This window comes from Neoarius graeffei, chromosome 11 (genome assembly GCF_027579695.1).
Source record: "Neoarius graeffei isolate fNeoGra1 chromosome 11, fNeoGra1.pri, whole genome shotgun sequence".
Taxonomy (NCBI): domain Eukaryota; kingdom Metazoa; phylum Chordata; class Actinopteri; order Siluriformes; family Ariidae; genus Neoarius; species Neoarius graeffei.
In genome coordinates, this window is record NC_083579.1 from 29,770,502 (window position 1) to 29,795,451 (window position 24,950).

The 24,950-nt window shown below is 39.2% G+C and overlaps 1 protein-coding gene across 1 annotated transcript in view; it reads right to left on the bottom strand.

The window, feature by feature from the left end:
• Window positions 1-24,326, bottom strand: part of si:dkey-288a3.2 (protein phosphatase 1 regulatory subunit 37) — a 77,033-nt gene extending 52,707 nt beyond the window's left edge. Inside the window, exons 1-3 of the mRNA XM_060932784.1 lie at window positions 24,185-24,326; window positions 3,654-3,754; window positions 3,071-3,190 (exon numbers count right to left, since the gene is read on the bottom strand). Coding sequence (XP_060788767.1) covers window positions 3,071-3,190; window positions 3,654-3,754; window positions 24,185-24,326 — 363 coding nt within the window. The remainder of the gene's footprint in view (window positions 1-3,070; window positions 3,191-3,653; window positions 3,755-24,184) is intronic.
• Between the last annotated feature and the right edge of the window lie 624 nt (window positions 24,327-24,950).

The following is a 24,950-nucleotide window of genomic DNA, read 5'->3' on the forward strand; positions in this document are numbered from 1 at the left end:
ACAGGTGTAAAATACCAAAAAATGAAAAGAACCTGAAGCAAAAGTTTGGGCACCTGACATGGTCAGTACTTAGTAACACCCCCTTTGGCAAGTATCACAGCTTGTAAACACTTTTTGTAGCCAGCTAATAATCTTTCAGTTCTTACCTGAGGGATTTTCACACATTCGTCCTTGCAAAAGGCTTCCAGTTCTACAAGTTTCTTGGGCTGTCTTGCATGCACTGCTCTTTTGAGATCTAGCCACAGATTTTCAATGATGTTTAGGTCAGGGGACTGTGAGGGCCAGGGCAAAACCTTCAGCTTGTGCTTCTTGAGGTATTCCATTGTAGCTTTTGAGGTGTGTTTTGGATCATCGTCTTATTGTAGGACCCATCCTCTTTTTAACTTCAGCTTTTTTACAGATGGTGTGATGTTTGCTTCCAGATGTTTGCTTCCATGCTTCCCTCGACCAATGAAATGTGCCCTGTGCCACTGGCTGCAACACAACCCCAAAACATGATCAATCCACACCCATGCTTCAGAATTGGAGAGGTGTTCTTTTCCTGGAATTTGGCACCCTTTTTTCTCCAAACATACCTTTGCACATTGTGGCCAAAAAGTTCTATTTTGATTTCATCAGTCCACAGGACTTGTTTCCAAAATGCATCAGGCTTATTTAGATGTTCATTTGCAAACTTCAGACACTGAATTTTGTGGCTGGGATACAGGAAAGGTTTTCTTCTGATGACTCTCCCATGAAGGTCATATTTGTTCAGGTGTCGCTGCATAGTAGAACAGTGCACCACCACTCCAGGGTCTGCTAAATCTTTCTGAAGGTCTTCTGCAGTCAAACAGGGGTTTTTATTTGCCTTTCTAGCAATCCAACGAGCAGTTCTTTCAGAAAGTTTTCTTCATCTTCCAGACCTCATCTTGATCACCACTGTTTCTGTTAACTGCCATTTCTTAATAACATTACAATCTGAGGAAACAGCTACCTGAAAACACTTTGCTACGTTCTTGTAGCCTTCTCCTGCTTTGTGAGCATCAATTATTTTATTATGCAGAATGCGAAGGAGTTGCTTAGAGGAGCCCATGGCTGTTGATTTTAGGGACAAGTTTGAGGAGTCAGACAATTTATACAGCTTTGAAATCTGCATCATCTGACCTTTCCTAATGAAGAATTTGAATAATAAGCTAATTAAGGTCTGGAACCTTGGTAAAAGTTACCTGAGAACTCAAATGTATTGGGGTGCCCAAACTTTCACCTGGTGTTCCTTTTCTTTTTTCACTCTCCAGTTGTACAAAACAAAAATAATACACAAATCTTGCATAAAACACTGAAAAGAAATGTCTCGTCTTTACCTTTATGCCTTTTGGTGATCAGTTCATCTTCTGCTCACTTAACTATTTACAGTAACAGACATTTTCAGTAAGGGTGCCCAAACTTTTGCATGCCACAGTACAAGTTCAGATATAAATTCATAAATCTGGACTCGCTGTAATGTTTGTAGGCTGTTGTTTCATAGTTAATTATGCAGGGGAACTTTGCGCATAAAAAGATCCCTGAAACCACATATTGTATTTTTATTTATTTATTTGAGGATAACCCCTTAAGATGTGGCATCTCATTTTCAAGGGGGTCCTATAGGAAATTGGGGGACATATAAGAAATTGGTATAAAAGTATTACACCATTAATATGCAATTATTATATCCATAATAGGTGTTATTTATGGCACACAACCTTTTTACTCAGGTCAAAAGCACGGTTCATACATTAGATACCCATTTAACCCTAAAAGGACCTAAACTACTGAGTGGGATCAGTTCAAACCTCAGAGGTGGTGTGGTGTGCTGCTCAGTCTATTCAACTGGCATAACTTTTTGCTTTTAGGAGTTTGTTACTCTATAGATTCTTTATCTAAAAGTATGTTTGTTTCAAGATTGATGAAAAAAAGTGTTTAACAAGGTGACTGATTTTCTGTTGGGGTCCCATAACTCTATGAGATTTCATCTCATCTCATTGTCTCTAGCCGCTTTATCCTGTTCTACAGGGTCGCAGGCAGGCTGGAGCCTATCCCAGCTGACTACGGGCGAAAGGCGGGGTACACCCTGGACAAGTCGCCAGGTCATCACAGGGCTGACACATAGACGCAGACAACCATTCACACTCACACCTACGGTCAATTTAGAGTCACCAGTTAACCTAACCTGCATGTCTTTGGACTGTGGGGGAAACCGGAGCACCCGGAGGAAACCCACGCGGACACGGGGAGAACATGCAAACTCCACACAGAAAGGCCCTCGCCGGCCACGGGGCTCGAACCCGGACCTTCTTGCTGCGAGGCAACAGTGCTAACCATTACACTACCCCACATAACCAATATAACTTTGTTTTGAAACAGATAAAATAAATCACAATCTCACCTTACCTTTGAATAGTTTTTGACCAAACTTTGTAGCATCTTTCGTGCTTTTAGGAACAGCATTTTCTTTTGTAATTTTTCCTCACTTTACGGTGACGAAGCGATTGGCCGCCATTTTGCCAAGTCGCTCGAGACGATTATGAAGAAATAGTCTGAATTTCTCAACCAATCAGTACGCGTGATTTTCTATACAAACACCTCTGTATTTATACTAAATAGTGTTGCAAACAGGGACAGTTCGTAAATAATTGGGAAATTCATCACCACGATGATTAATTTCTCCTCCATTGTCCTTGGGAATGGTTTGAACATAACCAAAATGTACACACCTGTGCTCTCTAGGTTGCTGCCAAATCGTGTCATAGCTCATTACCATAAAGTTATACAGATTTCAACTTTATTCTGATGCCCTTACCGTCCAAGGCACACCACTACTAGTTGTGCCACTGCACACCGCCAACAGACGCTGGCTGTCATAGAAAATGAAATACTTCTAGTCATTCTGCATTTTGGTCTGAATGTACCATTAGTCCTTCACCAATCCTTAAAGCTACATTGCAGAAGGCACAAACTGCACAAGTTGCTTAAAGTAAAAATTCACTTCTTTTTTAACAACCAAAATCATATTCAATATCTCCAGGAATCCATCCATCCATAATTTCTGCACCTGTATGAGTAAACGTGAGAGGGCGTGCCATCCCGAGACTCCCATACTCGTATTAGAAGACACATCCAGATGTGTGGCTGATTCGTAGTATGAAATCATATCCATCAGTGATGAAGCGCCCTACAGAAAGAAGAATAATGCCTGTTTTATTCCTCATATACCCCAGCAGTTTACTAAAGCTGAACAATTTGCTATTTATTAAAGAATGACTTTTTATTAATTTCTAGGTACGTGTAAGGTTATAGAATGTCCCTGAAACAAATTAGTTTGTCTTCTCACTTATGTTATAGCAGCTACAAACAGTTATTCCTTTGCCAGCCTTTGTTTTTTCCACGTCTTAAAAATATTAAGGCACAGAAAAAAAACAGCTTGTCATGTTCCATGGAAACCGCAAACCGTAAACTCAACTGTTCTGAAGATTTCAGAAAAACCTAAAGATACAGCGCTGACACTGGAGACTGCTTTTTAAAATGTAGTCAAAGTTGTTACCATAGACACAATAACATAGTAGCACAAGTACTCAAGAATTCAACACGACTGTGGTTTCTGATGATATAAGAAACACTTCTTGCAGTGAACTTACATTTTCCTCGAGCTCCGCCCCCTGTAGGTTGATCAGATTAAACCGGACAGCTTTCAGAATCTCCTCCAGAGACTCACACGAACGATAATCCAAACGAACACCTGGGGGAGAAATTTGAAATAGGAATAATCGGAATAAACCGAACAGCAGGAATTAAAGTCGATAAATCAGTATTTGACAGCGACATGCTCATCCAACAGCCAGCGACACACACTTTGAATTCTGCATCTCCACAGATGTGACTTGGTGGTTGGTGTTCATTAAGGAGCAAAAGAAATGTTCGACACGGACGCAGTCACGTCCTGCCACGCAGAGGAGAATCAAAGTCATTTTTCAGGAACTTTTTAAAACAAAGCCTAGAGAAACACTCTGATGGTCACAGCAGTGAATCTTTATTGGACCCCCATCCCCTCATAAACTCTTATCTTCATGGTCGGGGAGAAGGCAGATCTCTTACAGCCATGTGGTGGAAAAATGATAATTTATTCTTCATTAGCATAATCATGTCATTTTTTTTACAACAATCACTTAAGTGCACCCTACATAGGGGGATCTGAAATCCCATTTTTCTAATCCCCTCTGCCGTTCACTGATAATGATACTGTGTCTTGGAGTCAAGATGTCATCAATGTATGACAGGGAGCAGGAAGCTGTAAGGCACTGACCGGCGTTTAAATCTGCCATCCATCCGCTCATATCGATATCAATAACAGCTGTTCCCTTCATCAAAGAGACTGCAGTTTAATCCGAGCCCTGCAGGATCCGGGTGCAGATTTCAATTAAGAGGCTTGACGAAGTTTCCGATGGTATCTCAGTATGCAAGATTTGGGTCCAGTCCCACATGACGGGATCAACGAAAAGCGGCTGTGTTTTCAATGATGAAGCTTCCAGAATGAACAAACAAACATGGAATAAAAAAACTGAATGACAACAGCAAAAAATAAATGACAATAATGTCCTATGGCAGATGCTGCAATCCTGGTTAGGACGCTCGAAGCAAGACTGATCTCCTCATTACTTTTTGCTATATCGGTATTTGTCTATGGAAATTACATTGCGGATGTAAATCCTCACACTAAACTCTACAGGTCGGGTTTAAACGCGACACTTCAAGTGCACTTTCAGTGGATGTTGTAAGGTTGAAGTAGACAGATAGTTGGGTATTGGGAATTTCAAGTAAAGGTCAGGATGTCATCATCATCACAGGTCAACTGCCATCGAAATCTTTGACACCATCTTTAGCCACTGGGACTTGTTCATCACTCTACCCATTATGCCAACGAGTAGGCCAGTATCCGTAACTAAGGTATCTGGATAGGTGAGTGGTCTGGCTCCTCAGTTTCAGCAAGGTAGTCTCCACAGAATGGTATCAGAGATTACTTGATTTTTCACTCGAAAGCAGTTTCCAGTGAACCAGGCTCTTCTTTGTGCCAAGGTGGTGGAGATCTGAGGGACTCCTCCAACAATCTGAGATTTGGTGGGGTAGTTTTTCCAAGAAAGGTTCTGTACCTTCATCAATAGCTTGGTGTAAGTGCCATCAAGATGTTTTTTCCAGTTCCTTGTTGATGGTCCATGTTTCTGCTCCAAAGAGAAGGATGCTCTATATACAGGCTTGGAAGAAACCAATTTTAGTGGATGTAGGAATGTCTGCTTATTGGGGTGCCATGGTGGTGTAGTGATTAGCACTGTCACATCACAGCAAGAAGGTTCTGGGTTCAAGCCCAGGGGCCTTTCTGTGTGGAGTTTGCATGTTCTCCACGTGTCTGCTTGGGTTTCCTCCTGGTTCTCCAGTTTCCCATAGTCCAAAGACATGCAGTTTCAAGGTTCAAAGTGTTTATTGTCATATGCACAGTAAGAAACATGTCCTCTTGCACAATGAAATTCTTAGTTTGCCATCCACCATGAATGCCAAATTACAACAATAAATAGGTGGAAGAAATAATACAAAGTAAAGGCAATATAGTGCAAAATAAAAGCAAAAAAAAACCCACCAGTATAGTGCAAAATATAGGTAATGTAGTGCAAAATAAGCAGTATAATACAAAAATAAGGCAATGGTAGAATGCAGTTAGGCTAACCAGCTACTCTAAATTGTCCATAGGTCTGAATGGTTGTTTCCCAACTCTGGAAATGGGAGGGTGGTGACAGGAAGGGCATCTGGTGTAGAACAATGCTCCAGTGAATATGACACGTGGATTAATAGGGTCTACATGGCAGCGACCCCAGACAAGCTGAAAGAAGTGAGTGAGGAATGTCCACTTGCCAGATGTGAGATAGTTTATTGCATGTGTCCTACGTAATTGCAAAGAAAGCCCACATTCATGAACATGAATCCTTAGTAACTGCCTGGTCAGAGTCATGGTCGTTGAGTTTAGGCTACTGGTTTGTTTATGTTTTGAGAAATAGACTCAAGTCCAAAACCAACATTTTAAGACACACTGAATATGGATATGAATATTTAGAGCACTAAAAAGGATACAGATGGTGTCATTAATATCCTATGATATTCATTCATATTTATGAATTTTTGTAAAACTTTCCAGCGCAGAAAAATTATGTCTCAAGGAGCCTCTAGAGTCAACGTCAAAGCTGTAACTTCTCCAACAAGACAAAGTCTTCAGAATCATGTTGTGGTTTCTTAGTAACATAACCAGCAGAGTTTTTTTTAATGATTCTTTCAAGAAGAGAAAAAGAAACTAAGTCTAGTGATAGAACAAGTGTTTATGGCTGGTGTAATATACAACCCCGATTCCAAAAAAGTTGGGACAAAGTACAAATTGTAAATAAAAACAGAATGCAATGATGTGGAAGTTTCAAAATTCCATATTTTATTCAGAATAGAATATGGATGACATATCAAATGTTTAAACTGAGAAAATGTATCATTTAAAGAGAAAAATTAGGTGATTTTAAACTTCATGACAACAACACATCTCAAAAAAGTTGGGACAAGGCCATGTTTACCACTGTGAGACATCCCCTTTTCTCTTTACAACAGTCTGTAAACATCTGGGGACTGAGGAGACAAGTTGCTCAAGTTTAGGGATAGGAATGTTAACCCATTCTTGTCTAATGTAGGATTCTAGTTGCTCAACTGTCTTAGGTCTTTTTTGTCGTATCTTCCGTTTTATGATGCGCCAAATGTTTTCTATGGGTGAAAGATCTGGACTGCAGGCTGGCCAGTTCAGTACCCGGACCCTTCTTCTACGCAGCCATGATGCTGTAATTGATGCAGTATGTGGTTTGGCATTGTCATGTTGGAAAATGCAAGGTCTTCCCTGAAAGAGACGTCGTCTGGATGGGAGCATATGTTGCTCTAGAACCTGGATATACCTTTCAGCATTGATGGTGTCTTTCCAGATGTGTAAGCTGCCCATGCCACACACACTAATGCAACCCCATACAGTACCATCAGAGATGCAGGCTTCTGAACTGAGCGCTGAAAACAACTTGGGTCGTCCTTCTCCTCTTTAGTCCGAATGACACGGTGTTCCTGATTTCCATAAAGAACTTCAAATTTTGATTCGTCTGACCACAGAACAGTTTTCCACTTTGCCACAGTCCATTTTAAATGAGCCTTGGCCCAGAGAAGACGTTTGCGCTTCTGGATCATGTTTAGATACGGCTTCTTCTTTGAACTATAGAGTTTTAGCTGGCAACGGCGGATGGCACGGTGAATTGTGTTCACAGATAATGTTCTCTGGAAATATTACTGAGCCCATTTTGTGATTTCCAATACAGAAGCATGCCTGTATGTGATGCAGTGCCGTCTAAGGGCCCGAAGATCACGGGCATCCAGTATGGTTTTCCGGCCTTGACCCTTACGCACAGAGATTCTTCCAGATTCTCTGAGTCTTTTGATGATATTATGCACTGTAGATGATGATATGTTCAAACTCTTTGCAATTTTACACTGTCGAACTCCTTTCTGATATTGCTTCACTATTTGTCGGTGCAGAATTAGGGGGATTGGTGATCCTCTTCCCATCTTTACTTCTGAGAGCCGCTGCCACTCCAAGATGCTCTTTTTATACCCAGTCATGTTAATGACCTATTGCCAATTGACCTAATGAGTTGCAATTTGGTCCTCCAGCTGTTCCTTTTTTGTACCTTTAACTTTTCCAGCCTCTTATTGCCCCTGTCCCAACTTTTTTGAGATGTGTTGCTGTCATGAAATTTCAAATGAGCCAATATTTGGCATGAAATTTCAAAATGTCTCACTTTCGACATTTGATATGTTGTCTATGTTCTATTGTGAATACAATATCAGTTTCTGAGATTTGTAAATTATTGCATTCCGTTTTTATTTACAATTTGTACTTTGTCCCAACTTTTTTGGAATCGGGGTTGTAAGTGAGAGCAGGAATGAACTCATTTCACAGATGTTCCACAGCATTAAATATAACTAGGAATGGATAAAAAGTTCAACATGCCATTCTTAAAAATAAAGAAAAATGTCATTGACAAAAATGGCTGTTGTAGAAGAGGAATAACACACATCAGGAGGTGGAAATACTGTAATTAGCTTCAGGTGGAAATGAGAACTCCACATCAGGTTCTTGATTATTTTCCTATCATGTTTTTCCCCGGGGCGGCACGGTGGTGTAGTGGTTAGCGCTGTCGCCTCACAGCAAGAAGGTCCGGGTTCAAGCCCCGTGGCCGGCGAAGGCCTTTCTGTGTGGAGTTTGCATGTTCTCCCCGTGTCCGTGTGGGTTTCCTCCGGGTGCTCCGGTTTCCCCCACAGTCCAAAGACATGCAGGTTAGGTTAACTGGTGACTCTAAATTGAGCGTAGGTGTGAATGTGAGTGTGAATGGTTGTCTGTGTCTATGTGTCAGCCCTGTGATGACCTGGCGACTTGTCCAGGGTGTACCCCGCCTTTCACCCGTAGTCAGCTGGGATAGGCTCCAGCTTCCCTGCGACCTTGTAGAACAGGATAAAGTGGCTAGAGATAATGAGATGAGATGAGACAGTTGCTGTGGATCACATCACAGCAGAAGCAATAAAATAATTTTTAAACCAGAAAAATACAATAATTTTTCTGTTAATTCATCAATTTCTTTCATAAGTAGCCGTGCAATACATGTTTATTTCGCAATAATGACTGGGCCGTATGTTACACTGGAATTTGAACAGGCTACTGATTATTACATAGCATGGACGAATAATTAATTAAAGGTGCTGGCTGCAAAGTCATCTGAAATTTTCAAAAAAAAAATTTTTATTGTGCATGGCATTTTCCTATGTCCCACAAGAACCATATCATGCAGACAAGATGTGATCATTTTGATATGTTAAGGGTCGCTTTTCTCCGTTTTGGGACTGTTTTCCTCCCTCTTGAGGTAAACAGTATGGCCCTACAGAAACAGCCGAACACAAGGAGCTTTAATTTATTAGCATAACTATGGAACTGCATCACACCAAAATGGCGACGTGTGGAAAACATCATGATTCTGCCTCGACCTCGGAGAGTTTTGAGTCACAGGGATGTAATTTGTGGTTGACATTCATGAATAGCTCCGTGAAACAAAAGTCAAATATATATTTTCTTTGTTACTGCTTTTGTGTTATCGTTTCTTTCTCTGTAAGATCAAAACATTAGGTGTGTATCTCCATAGTCGCTACCGTGGAATCGAACCCATGCAGTCTAATGGCCCTTTTCCACTACCCTTTTTCAGCTCACTTCAGCTCGCTTCAGCTCACTTCAGCCCAACACGGCTCACGTTTCGACTACCTCAGAGCAGCACGACTCAGCTCGCTTCAGCCCTGCTTAGCACCCAAAACTCGCACGGTTTTGGAGTGGGGCTGAAGCGAGCCAAACTGAGCCGAGTGGGGCCTAGGGGTGTGAGGAGACACTCTCCTGTGCACTGATTGGTGAGGAGGAGTGTCCTCACACGCCCACACACGCCCCGCAAGCACGCTGGGATCTGTAAACACCGTAAACTCGGAAGAAGAAGAATTACGAATTACGAGAATTTCTGAAGCCTTATGCGCCTCGCCTCATCTATACGCTCTTCCCAGTATCTGTTGGCGTTGTCGGTGACAACAAGCCACAGCACCAAGACCAGCAACACTAACGACTCCATGTCCTCCATGTTTCTTGTTTACTATCCGGGTCATGAGACTACCGCTTAAAAGGTCACTGATGTCACTGTTTGCACCGCCTAACGACATCACGTGACGTCCACCCACTTTCGCTAACTCCACCCAATATGTCCACCCACTTCCAGCCAGCACGGTTCAGCGCGGTTGTAGTCGAAATGCAACCCCAACAGCCCCACTCAGCTCGACTCAGCCCAACTCAGCACGGCACGGCTCAGCCCAACTCAGCCGTGTTGGTAGTGGAAAAGCGGCATAAGGCTAAGCTTGCTAAGTGCTAGCTAAAATGATTTAGTTATCTGTCCAGAAAAATGACATGCCATCTAACCTTGCTCTATCTTGCAGTTGCACTCACTAGACAGGCTTTCCTTTTCTTTTCTGCTGCCTTTTAGCTGGCAGGAGAGCCGAGTCCTCCATGTTTGCCCACGCTGACTCGTTTTGGTTAAAAGTAGGTCAAACATGCCCCACGCTGGTCACATGGTATTGTTGCTCACTTGCTTCGGCAATCTCCGGAATCGTAAAATACGGGACACTTTTTATCTCGGCAAAACATTCACACATAGGATACATGGCGTGTGCAGCCGTGAAACATCTCGAAACTCCAACAGCAAGAGAAATAGAACATTTTGGTCAGAATTCTACTTTATAGTCAGAAACTTTAATGGGAACTAAGTTAAAGTGATATTGTAATAAATATCAATAAAGGGATTTGATCATGGTGAATAAACTGATGTTGTAGCAGAGCACATGAGAGCACTAGGACCAGGAAATGAAGAAATAAATTAAAAGCAAAGAAGCCTTTATTTGTCACACGTACAGTCAAGCACAGAGTGAAGTGTCTCCTCTGCATTTAACCCATCTGAAGCAGTGAACACACGCATGCACACACAAGTGAGCAGTGAGCACACACACATGCCCAGAGCAGTGGGCAGCTATGCTATAGTGCCCGGGGAGCAGTTGTGGGTTAGGTGCCCAACCTCAGCCCAAGGCTGCCCCATGTTAACCTAACCGCATGTCTTTGGACTGTGGGGGAAACCGGAGCACCGGGAAGAAACCCACGCAGACACAAGGAGAACATGTAAACTCCACACAGAAAGGCCCCCGTCGGCCACTGGACTCAAACCCAGAACCTTCTTGCTGTGAGGCAACAGCGCTAATGACTACACCACCGTGCTGCCACAAAATGAACTGGTTCTTTATTCTTTATTCATTTTGTATCCTCAAAATGAACTGGTTCTTTATTCCTCAGATGGAATTAAAGTAAATATGCTATTTTATGCATAATAAATTGTTTACATAAAGAAAAAAAATCAATTTACTCACCCTGGAGATCTAGGCATCTGGCTCTGTTACTCAAGCAGGTGATTTCCTGCAGGACAGACAGACAGACAGACAGACAGACAGATAGACAGAGTTTGAAGATTCGTGCATTTTCACACTAAAAAGCAACTTATGACTCGCTTTACCATCGATGCAAATGTTCCATATTAATTAAAGCAGGCTTTATTAATTAGAAACAGCTGGTCATCTGTTGACGCATTAATTAGCCCCGTTGTTCATGCAGTGCATGAATCTAATCTGACTGCATTCGAGTGAACGTGACAGAAATAGTCCTCCTCTGATAAGCACTGCACCAAACCTGAGAGCAAAACCTGACTGACAATGAAACATCAAGTGAAATGTGTGAAGAAGGTCAGGAGATACCGTGGGTATAAGTGAGTGGAGGTGGTTTTGTGTTTTCTTTTTCTTTAAATGTTCGCATTCGGAGCAGCTACAGGATTCACCAGCCATAATGATCTCTGTTATTCAATATGTCTTCATTAACAAAGACAAAAGCAGACATCGTGACAACAAATGGGCTAAAAGTGCAAAAATTAATAAAAGATAGGAAATTCTACAGGATGTCAAATACATTCTTGTGTTTGGTGATCACATCCTTTTCATATGTGATTGTAAGTTTTCCATATGTGAATTCTACTACTACTACTACTCATCTCATCTCATTATCTGTAGCCGCTTTATCCTGTTCTACAGGGTCGCAGGGAAGCTGGAGCCTATCCCAGCTGACTACGGGCGAAAGGCGGGGTACACCCTGGACAAGTCGCCAAGTCATCACAGGGCTGACACATAGACACAGACAACCATTCACACTCACATTCACACCTACGGTCAATTTAGAGTCACCAGTTAACCTAACCTGCATGTCTTTGGACTGTGGGGGAAACCGGAGCACCCGGAGGAAACCCACGCGGACACGGGGAGAACATGCAAACTCTGCACAGAAAGGCCCTCGCCGGCCACGGGGCTCGAACCCGGACCTTCTTGCTGTGAGGCAACAGCGCTAACCACTACACCACCGTGAATTTGGAAATGAATGAATATTCTTCTGTAACAAAAGAATCATGTGTAAAAATCAAATGCAAAAATCAATGTAACATTTATGTTTGCATTTACACAAATGTACAATAATAATGTGACCATAACTGAATCTTTTGTAAAGGAAATAAAACATGTTGATAAAATAAATTATGTGTAAAAAAATAAATTAATCATGTAAAGTTTACATGTGAAAAAATTCATGTAAATATCAAATGCAAAAATAAACAAATCAAGTCCAAAAATGATGTGGAATTAAATGAATCATATGTAAATGTAAATAATCATGTAAACATAATTGAATCATTTGTAAAAAAAAAAAAAACATGAAGATAAAATGTATCATGTGTAAAAATATAAATTAATCATGTTAAGGTTACATGTGAAAAACAATCATGTAAAAATCATATGTGGAAACAAAAGAATCAAGTGTAAAAATTACATGTGGAAAAAATGAATCAACCTTGAATAACAGTCACCTGTAAAAATAAAATACATAAAAAGTGAATCATGTAAAAATCACGTGGAAATAAATGAATCAAATGTAAATGTAAAAGAATCGTGCACAGAAATGAATCATTTGTAAAAACAAAATAATTAATTAATCGTCTAAAGTTTACATGTAAAAATAACAATCGTGTAAAAATCGCATGTGGAAGTAAATGAATCAAATGTAAATATAAAAGAATCATGTGCACATAAGTGAATCATTTGTAAAAAAAATTGTGTAAAGTTTGCAGGTAAAAAAACAATTGTGTAAAAATTACATATGGAAATAAATTAATTGAATGTAAATATAAAAGAATCATGTGGACATAAGCAAATCTTTTGTAAAAACAAAATAAAAAATGAATTGTCTAAAGTGTACAGGTGAAAAAAACAATCGTGTAAAAATCACATGTGGAAGTAAATGAATCAAGTGTAAATATAAAAGAATCATGTGCACATAAGCGAATCATTTGTAAAAAACATTGTAAAGTTTACAGAAAAAAAACAATAGTGTAAAAATTACATATGGAAATAAATGAATCAAATGTAAATATAAAAGAATCATGTGCACATAAGCAAATCATTTGTAAAAAATGTTTAAAGTTTACAGGTAAAAAACAATTGTGTAAAATTTACATATGGAAATAAATGAATGGAATGTAAATATAAAAGAATCATGTGCACATAAGTGAATCATTTGTAAAAACAATACAATAAATGAATAATGTAAAGTTTACATGTAAAAATAACAATCATGTAAAAATCACATGTGGAAATAAATTGGTGTCAGAATAATGTGAAAAAGATTTCAAACATACGATGAAGTGATGTGTCTAAAACCCACGTGAGAATCGTGTAAATCAAGTGAATCAAGTTCTTGTGACCCTTCTGTAAGTGAAAAAAAAATCATATTAATTTCAAAAGTAAAAAATGCGGAAATGGTGATGAAGAGCTGTGTAGAGAAGACGTTTCTCGAGCAGACAGACAGCAGATGGCTCCTAGCAGCTCGTAGGTATCGGGCTGATCAGGGTCCTGGATCAATCTGCTATAAACATTAACAACATGTTTGATTGCAGCGTGTGTGTGTGTGTGTGTGTGTGTGTGTGTGTGTGTGTGTGTGTGTGTGTGTGTGTGTGTGTGTGTTAGAAGGAAAACAAATGGAGCTTGTGAACGGTCCCCAAGTCTCAACAGCGACGACTCCAAGCTCTGCATTTGAACCATTTTTGTTTGATGCTTTTCATCTTAATAACGACATCCCGTGCTGCGTGTTGCTGAAAATAAAAATGGACAAATGCCAAATGTGGTGATGTGTGAGGAGGGAGAGGACAAAACGGCAAGACAAAACATTTATCAGCGCGACTTTGACACAAACCATCTCTGGTGCATTTTTCATTCTTCTCTAAAAGAGCTATGTTTTTTGGTTGCTTTGCACAAACGACCGTGTCCTCCCCCCCCCCCCCCCCCCCCCCCCACTGTATTAATTAGTCGAAGAATTTCAGAATTTACAGGAAAAGCTCACAGGGGTTAAAAATCACTTGCACATTTTCCTTTCAGCATCTTTTCTGCAATAAAGGATAAATTATTTAAAATAACACGACCTTTTATCTCACACCCTTTGAAGGCAGCAAATTAAAAATGCAAATGGAGGTGCTAATTAATATGCAAATATATTCATTCCCAGTTAACAATTAGCAATTAAACCCGCAGTGTCTAGAAAGAGCACGGACAAAAATGGGTAACTTAATTTATCATTAAAAAATTACAAAATTTGAATCGACTTTAAAAAAAAAGGGTGCCCATGTCTCGCTCTTTGTCTCAAAAGTGGACAAAAGGACTTTTTAATATATATATTTATATATTGCGTTCTATTGTATGCAAACAGAATGTGCAGATTAGATGTGTGAAAGGATGTGCAGGAGGAATAAACACATCTCCTTCAACCCAGAGGAGACTTTAATCAGGGAATCAGGACAGTCCAGGGAGCATGAAGTGCATTAAAGTTTCAAATGTGAGTATTTTTATACTCTGTGTTTAGAGATGAGTGAATTTTCTCTGTGATGAAACGAGAACGGTTCAGATCAGACAGGAGGAAGCTTTCTGATTCACACAGAGGCATGTACAGTATGTATGAGTGTGCTTTCGCTTCTGTCAGACCATGACTCTGAAAATAGAGCTGGATGATGTGTGAGGTACCGAGCACTTCAGGAAACATGCTGTTGTAGGAAAACAATCAACGACAGAGTGAGTGAAAGCGTCCATGTGAAATTTGATTATTTTCAAATTGGTCTTTTTTTTTTACAACACAACACTTCTTTCAACTGCCAATGATTACAACTTTTAGCTTGTAAATGAAACGACACGTTGTACTTTTTATCCATTTACAGATACATTTTATCTCATCTCATCTCATTATCTCTAGCCACTTTATCCTGTTCTACAGGGTCGCAGGCAAGCTGGAGCCTATCCCAGCTGACTACGGGCGAAAGGCGGGGTACACCCTGGACAAGTCGCCAGGTCATCACAGGGCTGACACATAGACACAGACAACCATTCACACTCACATTCACACCTACGGTCAATTTAGAGTCGCCAGTTAACCTAACCTGCATGTCTTTGGACTGTGGGGGAAACCGGAGCACCTGGAGGAAACCCAGGCGGACACGGGGAGAACATGCAAACTCCGCACAGAAAGGCCCTCGCCGGCCACGGGGCTCGAACCCGGACCTTCTTGCTGTGAGGCGACAGCGCTAACCACTACACCACCTTGCCGCCTGTCTTAACATTATTAAGACAAAAAAAAAAAAAACACAGCTTGTTGTGTCATGTTACCAAAAACAAAACAATCCACAAAACATAAACCTATCTGTTTTGAACCGCTGACACTGGAGACTCCTTCCATAATCTCTTTCCAGAACAATGGTACGACATCAAATCCATCATTCCATGTTTTATTTTGTTTGTTTGTTTGTTTGTTTGTTTGTTTGTTATTAGACTTCGATTATGTTGAGCTTTCGCCGCACAAGTCCACTGTTACTGTAGAAACTATAACGTAATTTGAATTATTGTCCGAACTATACAGTACTGTGCAAGTTTTAGGTCCCCTATTTTTTTTTCCATACAAACTTTGTTATAGATTTCTATTTTATGACTTCTATATTATCAAGTCAGTACAAAAACATTTTAAAGTTCCAAACATTTGTGTTTTTCCAACAAAAAATGAAATGTTACAGGAAAAAAAGTTTGTATCTGAGCAGCGTATTCCATAAGAGAGCACTTTTCAGATTAAAAAAGAAAGCATAATGAAGGCTGCTGGGTTTTGGTGCAAAATTACGACGTGAGTGTGACAGTCAAAGTGTCCAGAAGAACTGTGGCTGGTTCTGTAAGATGCTCAGTAAAACCTACAACTCATTTCCTTATCAAACTGCACTCACTGTACCTCAGACTATTTTTTTTTCAAAGCAAAGGGTCGTCTCACACCAGATATTGATTTTGTTTCATTTATTATGGCTTACTGATATTTATAGATTTTTTTAAAAATGTTGTAACATTTCATTTCATTATTTTTTAAGCCACTTTTTGGTCGACAGCATTTCTTTACATGGGGCTAAGACTTTTGCACAGCGCTGTAATTTTGGAGCTGCTGTTATAGAAAACGAATCAACACCTTCCGACCAAGCAGCTTCGGGAATTCGACAACGTTGGAGAATATTATGTTATTTCAATAAACTTTGAATAAAAATGGTAACCAAACATTGTTTGAAACTGAAATCTGTGCTTCAGGAAATCATGTAGCATGAATATGCATCATTGCATCTCTAAAAATCTCTTAATGTTAAATATTAAATGGAATGAAAAAGCATTCAAACAACCTGACAGTAAACTTTTACAGTTTTATAGTCAGTGAGATTTGATACACCTGAGATTATGGGGAGAAATAAGGTGAGCCGGTTTGTACATACAAATAAATCAAAGCATGTAGTGTCATAATAATAATAATAATAATAATAATAATAATAATCTCATAGCCCTCAGGTTCATTATTGTTCCCTTTATTCTTATGAAGATGTAACCAAACACAGTGCTGTTTTATCCTCTTACAGCAAGTGGAAGCCCATGGGTGCGATAAAAGCTTTAAATAGTTTCCTCCAGGGGCCGTCCTGCCTGAAAATACCTAATTTGATAAATTTGCTCTTTAAGCAGCGAGTTCCAGCCTTATTAGAAATGCAGCTAAATATCACTGCTGCTTAGATATACAGTTCTTTCCGCCTGTTTTTTTTCTTCTTTTGGGTCGGACCACCTACATTTGTTTAAACGCACCCGTGCTCATTAGCACCTCAGAGCTAATACTGAGCATGTGCTTCATGTAAGTACCGCTAAGTCTCTCATTTTCTGCAAATAATTCCCCTTGATCTAATCGTCAATTTATGCAGAGAGGAAAACGATGCTCTTAACATGGCTGGTCAAAGGGAAAAGGAGTGAGCGCACGCTCTGAATTATGCATGCACGCCTGTGAGTTTATGTGTGTGTGTGTGTGTGTGTGTGTGTGTGTGTGTGTGTGTGTGTGTGTGTGTGTGTGTGTGTCTTGATTGTCTTTTTATTTTACTCTTTTGTTGATCCTGAAGTTTAGGTAAGCCTGAATTAGACTCATGAATGTGCACATGCATTTTTTTATTGATACTTATTGCACTTATAGTGTTTTTTGTTTTGTTTTTAAATACAGTGATAACTGTGATATTTTTTAAACAGAAAATCACATAAACATCACACTTCAATTTACACTTGCTATTTTTACATACTTCACAGCTAAACTTGTTTTCACATCTATTGGACTTTTCCAGTGTAGCACATTTGTGCACATAAGAAAAAGATTCACTTATTTATTCATGATTCATTCTCCCCATGTGATTGCCCATATGATTTACTTATTTACTCATGATTCATTTTCCCCATGTGATTGTCCCTATGTTTCACTTATTTACTCATGATTCATTTTTCACATGTGATTGCCCATATGATTCACTTATTTACTCATGATTCATTTTCCACATGTGATTGCCCATACGATTCACTTATTTACTCATGATTCATTTTTCACATGTGATTGCCCATACGATTCACTTATTTACTCATGATTCATTTTTCACATGTGATTGCCCATATGATTCACTTATTTACTCATGATTCATTTTCCACATGTGATTGCCCATACGATTCACTTATTTACTCATGATTCATTTTTCACATGTGATTGCCCATATGATTCACTTATTTACTCATGATTCATTTTCCACATGTGATTGTCCATACAATTCACTTATTTACTCATGATTCATTTTCCCCATGTGATTGCCCATATGATTCACTTATTTACTCATGATTCATTTTCCACATGTGATTGTCCATACAATTCACTTATTTACTCATAATTCATTGTCCCCATGTGATTGTCCCTATGATTCACTTATTTACTCATGATTCATTTTCCACATGTGATTGTCCATACAATTCACTTATTTACTCATGATTCATTTTCCCCATGTGATTGCCCATATGATTCACTTATTTACTCATGATTCATTTTCCACATGTGATTGTCCATACAATTCACTTATTTACTCATAATTCATTGTCCCCATGTGATTGTCCCTATGATTCACTTATTTACTCATGATTCATTTTCCACATGTGATTGCCCATACAATTCACTTATTTACTCATGATTCATTTTTCACATGTGATTGCCCATACGATTCACTTATTTACTCATGATTCATTTTTCACATGTGATTGCCCATATGATTTACTTATTTACTCATGATTCATTTTCCCCATGTGATTGTCCCTATGATTCACTTATTTACTCATGATTCATTTTCCACATTTGATTGCCCATATGATTCACTTATTTACTCATAATTCATTTTCCCCATGTGATTGTCCCTACGATTCACTTATTTACTCATGATTCATTTTCCACATGTGATTGCCCATACGATTCACTTATTTACTCATGATTCATTTTCCACATGTGATTGCCCATACGATTCACTTATTTACTCATGATTCATTTTTCACATGTGATTGCCCATATGATTTACTTATTTACTCATGATTCATTTTCCCCATGTGATTGCCCATACGATTCACTTATTTACTCATGATTCATTTTCCCCAAGTGATTGTCCCTATGATTCACTTATTTACTAATGATTCATTTTCCACATGTGATTGTCCATATGATTCACTTATTTACTCATGATTCATTTTCCGCATGTGATTGTCCATATGATTCACTTATTTACTCATGATTTATTTTCCACATGTGATTGCCCATATGATTCACTTATTTACTCATGATTCATTTTCCACATGTGATTGTCCATATGATTCACTTATTTACTCATGATTCATTTCCCACATGTGATTGTCCATATGATTCACTTATTTACTCATGATTCATTTTTCACGTGATTGTCCATATGATTCACTTATTTACTCATGATTCATTTTTCACATGTGATTGCCCATATGATTTACTTATTTACTCATGATTCATTTTCCACATGTGATTGTCCTTATGATTCACTTATTTACTCATGATTCATTTTCCCCATGTGATTGCCCATAAGATTTACTTATTTACTCATGATTCATTTTCCACATGTGATTGTCTATATGATTCACTTATTTACTCATGATTCATTTTCCACATGTGATTGCCCATATGATTCACTGATTTACTCATGATTTGTTTTCCATGTGATTGTCTATATGATTCACTTATTTATTCATGATTCATTTTCCAGATGTGATTGCCCATATGATTCACTTATTTACTCATGATTTGTTTTCCACATGTGATTACCCATATGATTCACTTATTTACTCATGATTCATTTTCCACATGTGATTGTCCATTTGATTCATTCATGTATTCATGATTCATTTTCCACATTTGATTGTCAATATGATGCATTTATTTACTCATGGCTCATTTTCCACATGTGATTGTCCATATGATTCATTTATGTATTCATGATTCATTTTCCACATTTGATTGTCAATATGATGCATTTATTTACTCATGGCTCATTTTCCACATGTGATTGCCCATATGATTCATTTATGTATTCATGATTCATTTTCCACATGTGATTGTCCATATGATTCACTTATTTACTCATGATTCATTTTTCACATGTGATTGCCCATATGATTCACTTATTTACTCATGATTCATTTTCCACATGTGATTGTCCAAATATTTCATTTATGTATTCATGATTCATTTTCCACATGTGATTGTCCATATGATTCACTGATGTATTCATGAATAATTTTTCACATTATTGTACAAATGATTAATTTGTTTACTCATGATTCATTTTCCACATGTGATTTTCCATCCATCCATTTTCTACTGCTTATCCGGATCTGGGTCGCGGGGGTAGCAGACTAAGCAGAGCAGCCCAGACTTCCCTCTCCCCGGCCACCTCCACCAGCTCTTCCGGGGGAATACTGAGGCATTCCCAGGCCAGCCAAGAGGTGTAATCTCTCCAGCATGTCCTGGGTCTGCCCCGGGGTCTCCTTCTGGTGGGGCATACCCAGAAAACCTTCCTTGGGAGGCACCCAGGGGGTATCCTAACAAGTTGCCCGAACCACCTCAACTGACTCCTTTCGATGTTGAGGAGCAGCGGTTTTACTCTGAGTCTCTTCTGAATGACCAGGCTTCTCACCCTGTCTCTAAGGGAGAGCCCAGCCACCCTGTGGAGAAAACTCATTTCTACTGCTTGTATCTGCAATCTCATTCTTTCGGTCACTACCCACAGCTCATGACCAAAGGTGAAAGTGGGAATGTAGATGGACCAGTAAATCGAGAGCTTTGCTTTTTGGCTCAGCTCTCTCTTTACCACAAGAGACCGGTTTAGCGTCCGCATCACTGCTGATGCTGCCCCGATCCGTCTGTCCAACTCCCGCTCCCCCTTACCCTCGCTCGTGAACAAAACCCCGAGATACTTAAACTCCTCCACTTTAGGTAGCAACTCCCCCCTGACCCGAAGTAGGCACTCCACCCGTTTTTGGCTGAGTGCCATGGCTACAGACTTGGAGGTGCTGATCCTCATCCCACCCGCTTCGCACTCGGCTGCAAACCATCCCAGTGCATGTTGTAAGTCACATGTTAGTCCAAGTCTCTGCCCCATTTATTTATTCATGATTCATTTCCACATGTGATTGTCCATAGGATTAATTTATTTACTCATGATTCATTTTTCAGAAGTGATTGATTATATGATTCACTTATTTATTCATGATTCATTTTTCGCGTTATTGTCCATATGATTATTTACTCGTGATTCATTTTCCACATGTGATTATCTGTATGATTCATTTATTTACTCATGATTCATTTTCCACATGTGATTTTCCATATGATTAATTTATTTACTCATGATTAATTTTTCACATGTGATTGATCATATGATTCACTTATTTATTCATGATTCATTTTTCGCATTATTGTCCATATGATTATTTACTCGTGATTCATTTTCCACATGTGATTATCTGTATGATTCATTTATTTACTCATGGTTCATTTTCACATGTAATTGTCCACATGATTAATTTATTTACTTATGATTCATTTTTCACATGTGATTGTCCATATCATTCATGTTATTTTCCATATGATTAATGTATTTATTCATGATTCAGTTTTCACCAGATTTTTTAAAATATTTATTTACTTTTGCATGATTCTTTTGGTTTCCCATGATTATTTTTTTTCTATTCATTTTCTTATGATTTGTTTTGGGGCGGCACGGTGGTGTAGTGGTTAGCGCTGTCGCCTCACAGCAAGAAGGTCCGGGTTCGAGCCCCGTGGCCGGCGAGGGCCTTTCTGTGCGGAGTTTGCATGTTCTCCCCGTGTCCGCGTGGGTTTCCTCCGGGTGCTCCGGTTTCCCCCACTATCCAAAGACATGCAGGTTAGGTTAACTGGTGACTCTAAATTGACCATAGGTGTGAATGTGAGTGTGAATGGTTGTCTGTGTCTATGTGTCAGCCCTGTGATGACCTGGCGACTTGTCCAGGGTGTACCCCGCCTTTCGCCTGTAGTCAGCTGGGATAGGCTCCAGCTTGCCTGCGACCCTGTAGAACAGGATAAAGCGGCTAGAGATGATGAGATGAGATGATTTGTTTTTATGGGATTTTTCACTATTCTTTTTTCTACATGATTCAGTTATTTTCTCCTGTGATTTCCATGATTTATATATTTCCTCCTGTTTCAGTTCATATATGAGTCATTTACTTGCCCATGATTAATTTTTTACATCCTATTTTTCATATGATTCATTTATTTATTTATTTAATCATAATTCATTGTTCCATATGATTTTGTTGAATTTCACCTGTTAATATTTAATGTGGCTTCCCTTTTCAGATATGATTTCTATTCTTGTATAAATTGAGCCTTGATGTGATTAAAAAAAATTGCAATGGATTAATTCTTTAAGTGTTTTTATGATCTTGCTCATGAAAAGGTGAATTTTATTTCACAATAAATATATCACATCATGTCATGTGAGTCACATGATCAATTTCCGGGCATAATATTTTTATTTGTACACCTGATCTCATAGCAATGGACGTGAATTGTGTATGATTTACACAACAAACATGACGTGTGAACTTTTCCACATAAATGAAAGAAAGTGTTAATCCGCTGTACCTTTATTTGGTCCAGTGTCTTGGGATTGGGTGCGACTTTGTGCTTTATGCAGCTCTGCTCGTAGGCCAAAATTATATCTGTCAAGGTTGGACTGTTGCCTAAAATAGAAGTGAGAAATAAAAGGCTCAACAAACAACAACCACAACAACAACAACAGCAGCAGCAGGCTTTCATTCCTTATCCACTAATCCAGTGTTTATTGTGTCTTAATGAGAGCTCTACAATTAGCCCTACTGATGAAAGCGCATTTTAAAAATGTTTTCTTCCTTTTTTCCTGCCTAATACACTTCTCTGTGCTTCATTAACGCAAGGTAAATGCATTCAGGGCGTCTCACAGACGTGATGAACTCCTGATTTACTCGCAATTCCAGAAACAAAGACAAACACAGAAAAGAAACTTTTACCAGAAGTACAGAAGCACTCGTGTGTATGTGTGTGTGTGTGTGTGTGTGTGTGTGTGTGTGTTACAGTTTTACACTGCACAAATCCTGGACTTTAATTAACATTCATTTTATTAATCCATCTCTTTCAAAACATCTAGGTCACCGCCGGATGAGCTGCTGAAATTCTCTTTATCGTGTTTGTGAAAACTGAGATGTAACAGGAGGGAATTGAAAAACAAGAAAGATCTGAAACCATGTCAATCCTTCTTTGGTTGCAGATTTTGTTTATACGTGGGCTGTGCTAGTCCAGGACAATCATCAACAAAATGCCGGTGTGATTATTTTCCCATAACAGCACATCCTGGAGTGTTTTATTCCTCTTATAATGGCACATTTTAACCTTTTATCCATTTCCAGTTGCATGTTGTGGAACGTCCATGAAATAAGACTGAAAAAACATCAGTGAGAAAAGGAACTTGGTCCCCAGAGGTTCTATAATGTTAAGTGTAACTATAAGTGGATAAAAATATATGAGCTTGCATTCATTAACTTGGAAACTTTGGCAAATTGTTGTAGTAGAAGATAGTTAAACCAATTCGGGGCATGCTATTATGAGAAAATAATCAATTTCTGGGTTATAATGGTGTGAACAGATCTTCACATCACTGTGTTATGGATCAGTTTTCTCCCAAGTGTTTTATTTCTGATGTAATCAACACCTTCTCACCAAACAAAATGGAGAATACAACAGCATTGTGATATATTACGATGATGATCATGATGATGATGATGATGACGACGATAACTATTATCCATCCATCCATTATCTGTAGCCGCTTATCCTGTCCTACAGGGTCACAGGCAAGCTGGAGCCTATCCCAGCTGACTACGGGCGAAAGGTGGGGTACACCCTGGACAAGTCGCCAGGTCATCGCAGGGCTCACACATAGACGCAGACAACCATTCACACTCATATTCACACCTACGGTCAATTTAGAGCCACCAATTAGTCTAACCTGTATGCCTTTGGACTGTGGGGGAAACCGGAGCACCCGGAGGAAACCCACACGGACAGGAGAAGAACATGCAAACTCCACACAGAAAGGCAGATTATCTCATCTCATCTCATTATCTCTAGCCGCTTTATCCTTCTACAGGGTCGCAGGCAAGCTGGAGCCTATCCCAGCTGACTACGGGCGAAAGGCGGGGTACACCCTGGACAAGTCGCCAGGTCATCACAGGGCTGACACATAGACACAGACAACCATTCACACTCATATTCACACCTACGGTCAATTTAGAGCCACCAATTAGTCTAACCTGTATGCCTTTGGACTGTGGGGGAAACCGGAGCACCCGGAGGAAACCCACACGGACAGGAGAAGAACATGCAAACTCCACACAGAAAGGCAGATTATTATTATTATTATTATTATTATTATTATTGAGGATTTATTACCATCCTGCCATGTATCCTTGCTCTCAGCAAATCCCGAAACCATTGCCTCATCTGGAGGAAATGAGACACGCTTTTCCCCTCGGCTCTTTCTGCCAAGCAGACGTGCCACTTCCTCTTCCTCAGCATGGCCGCTCATCGTCATCACTACTGCTGATCAGATATTAACAGCTTCACTCAGTTCATTTTAATTTGTCCTGCAGCACTGGAAGTCATTTCAGACAGTTCGGGTCCGTGAGAACAGCTACATGTCCAGTTCCACTTCGCAGTCCACTTTGAAAATTGGTTCTGTTGTGGATCCAGAGCAGTCAAGTGGCACGTGGAAACCAGAAACCTGTGCTTAAAGCATTTACAAACCTGCCACAGGATGCCACGCCATCAATAATGAACGAGCCGAGCGACTCATGGAGCTCTGTGGAGTTCAGCATCGTACCGTCGTATACACACTTGTTAAACACAGACACAATAAAACGGTGAATCAAAATAAAACCTGGAACCAAGAGAATCAAACTGTGGATAATGATCAATGATTCATTTATTTCCACATGTGATTTTACAGACAATTAATTTATTTCCACATGTGATTTTTATACACAATCTATTTGTTTCTGTATGTTTTTTAATATAAATGTTTATTTCCGTATGTTTTTAATGATTCATTTATTTCCATATATTAGTTGAAAAATTATTCATTTATTTCCACGTGATTTTTAGATGGTTTAGTTCTGCATGTTATTGTTTTTTTTTAAATAAATGATTCATTTATTTC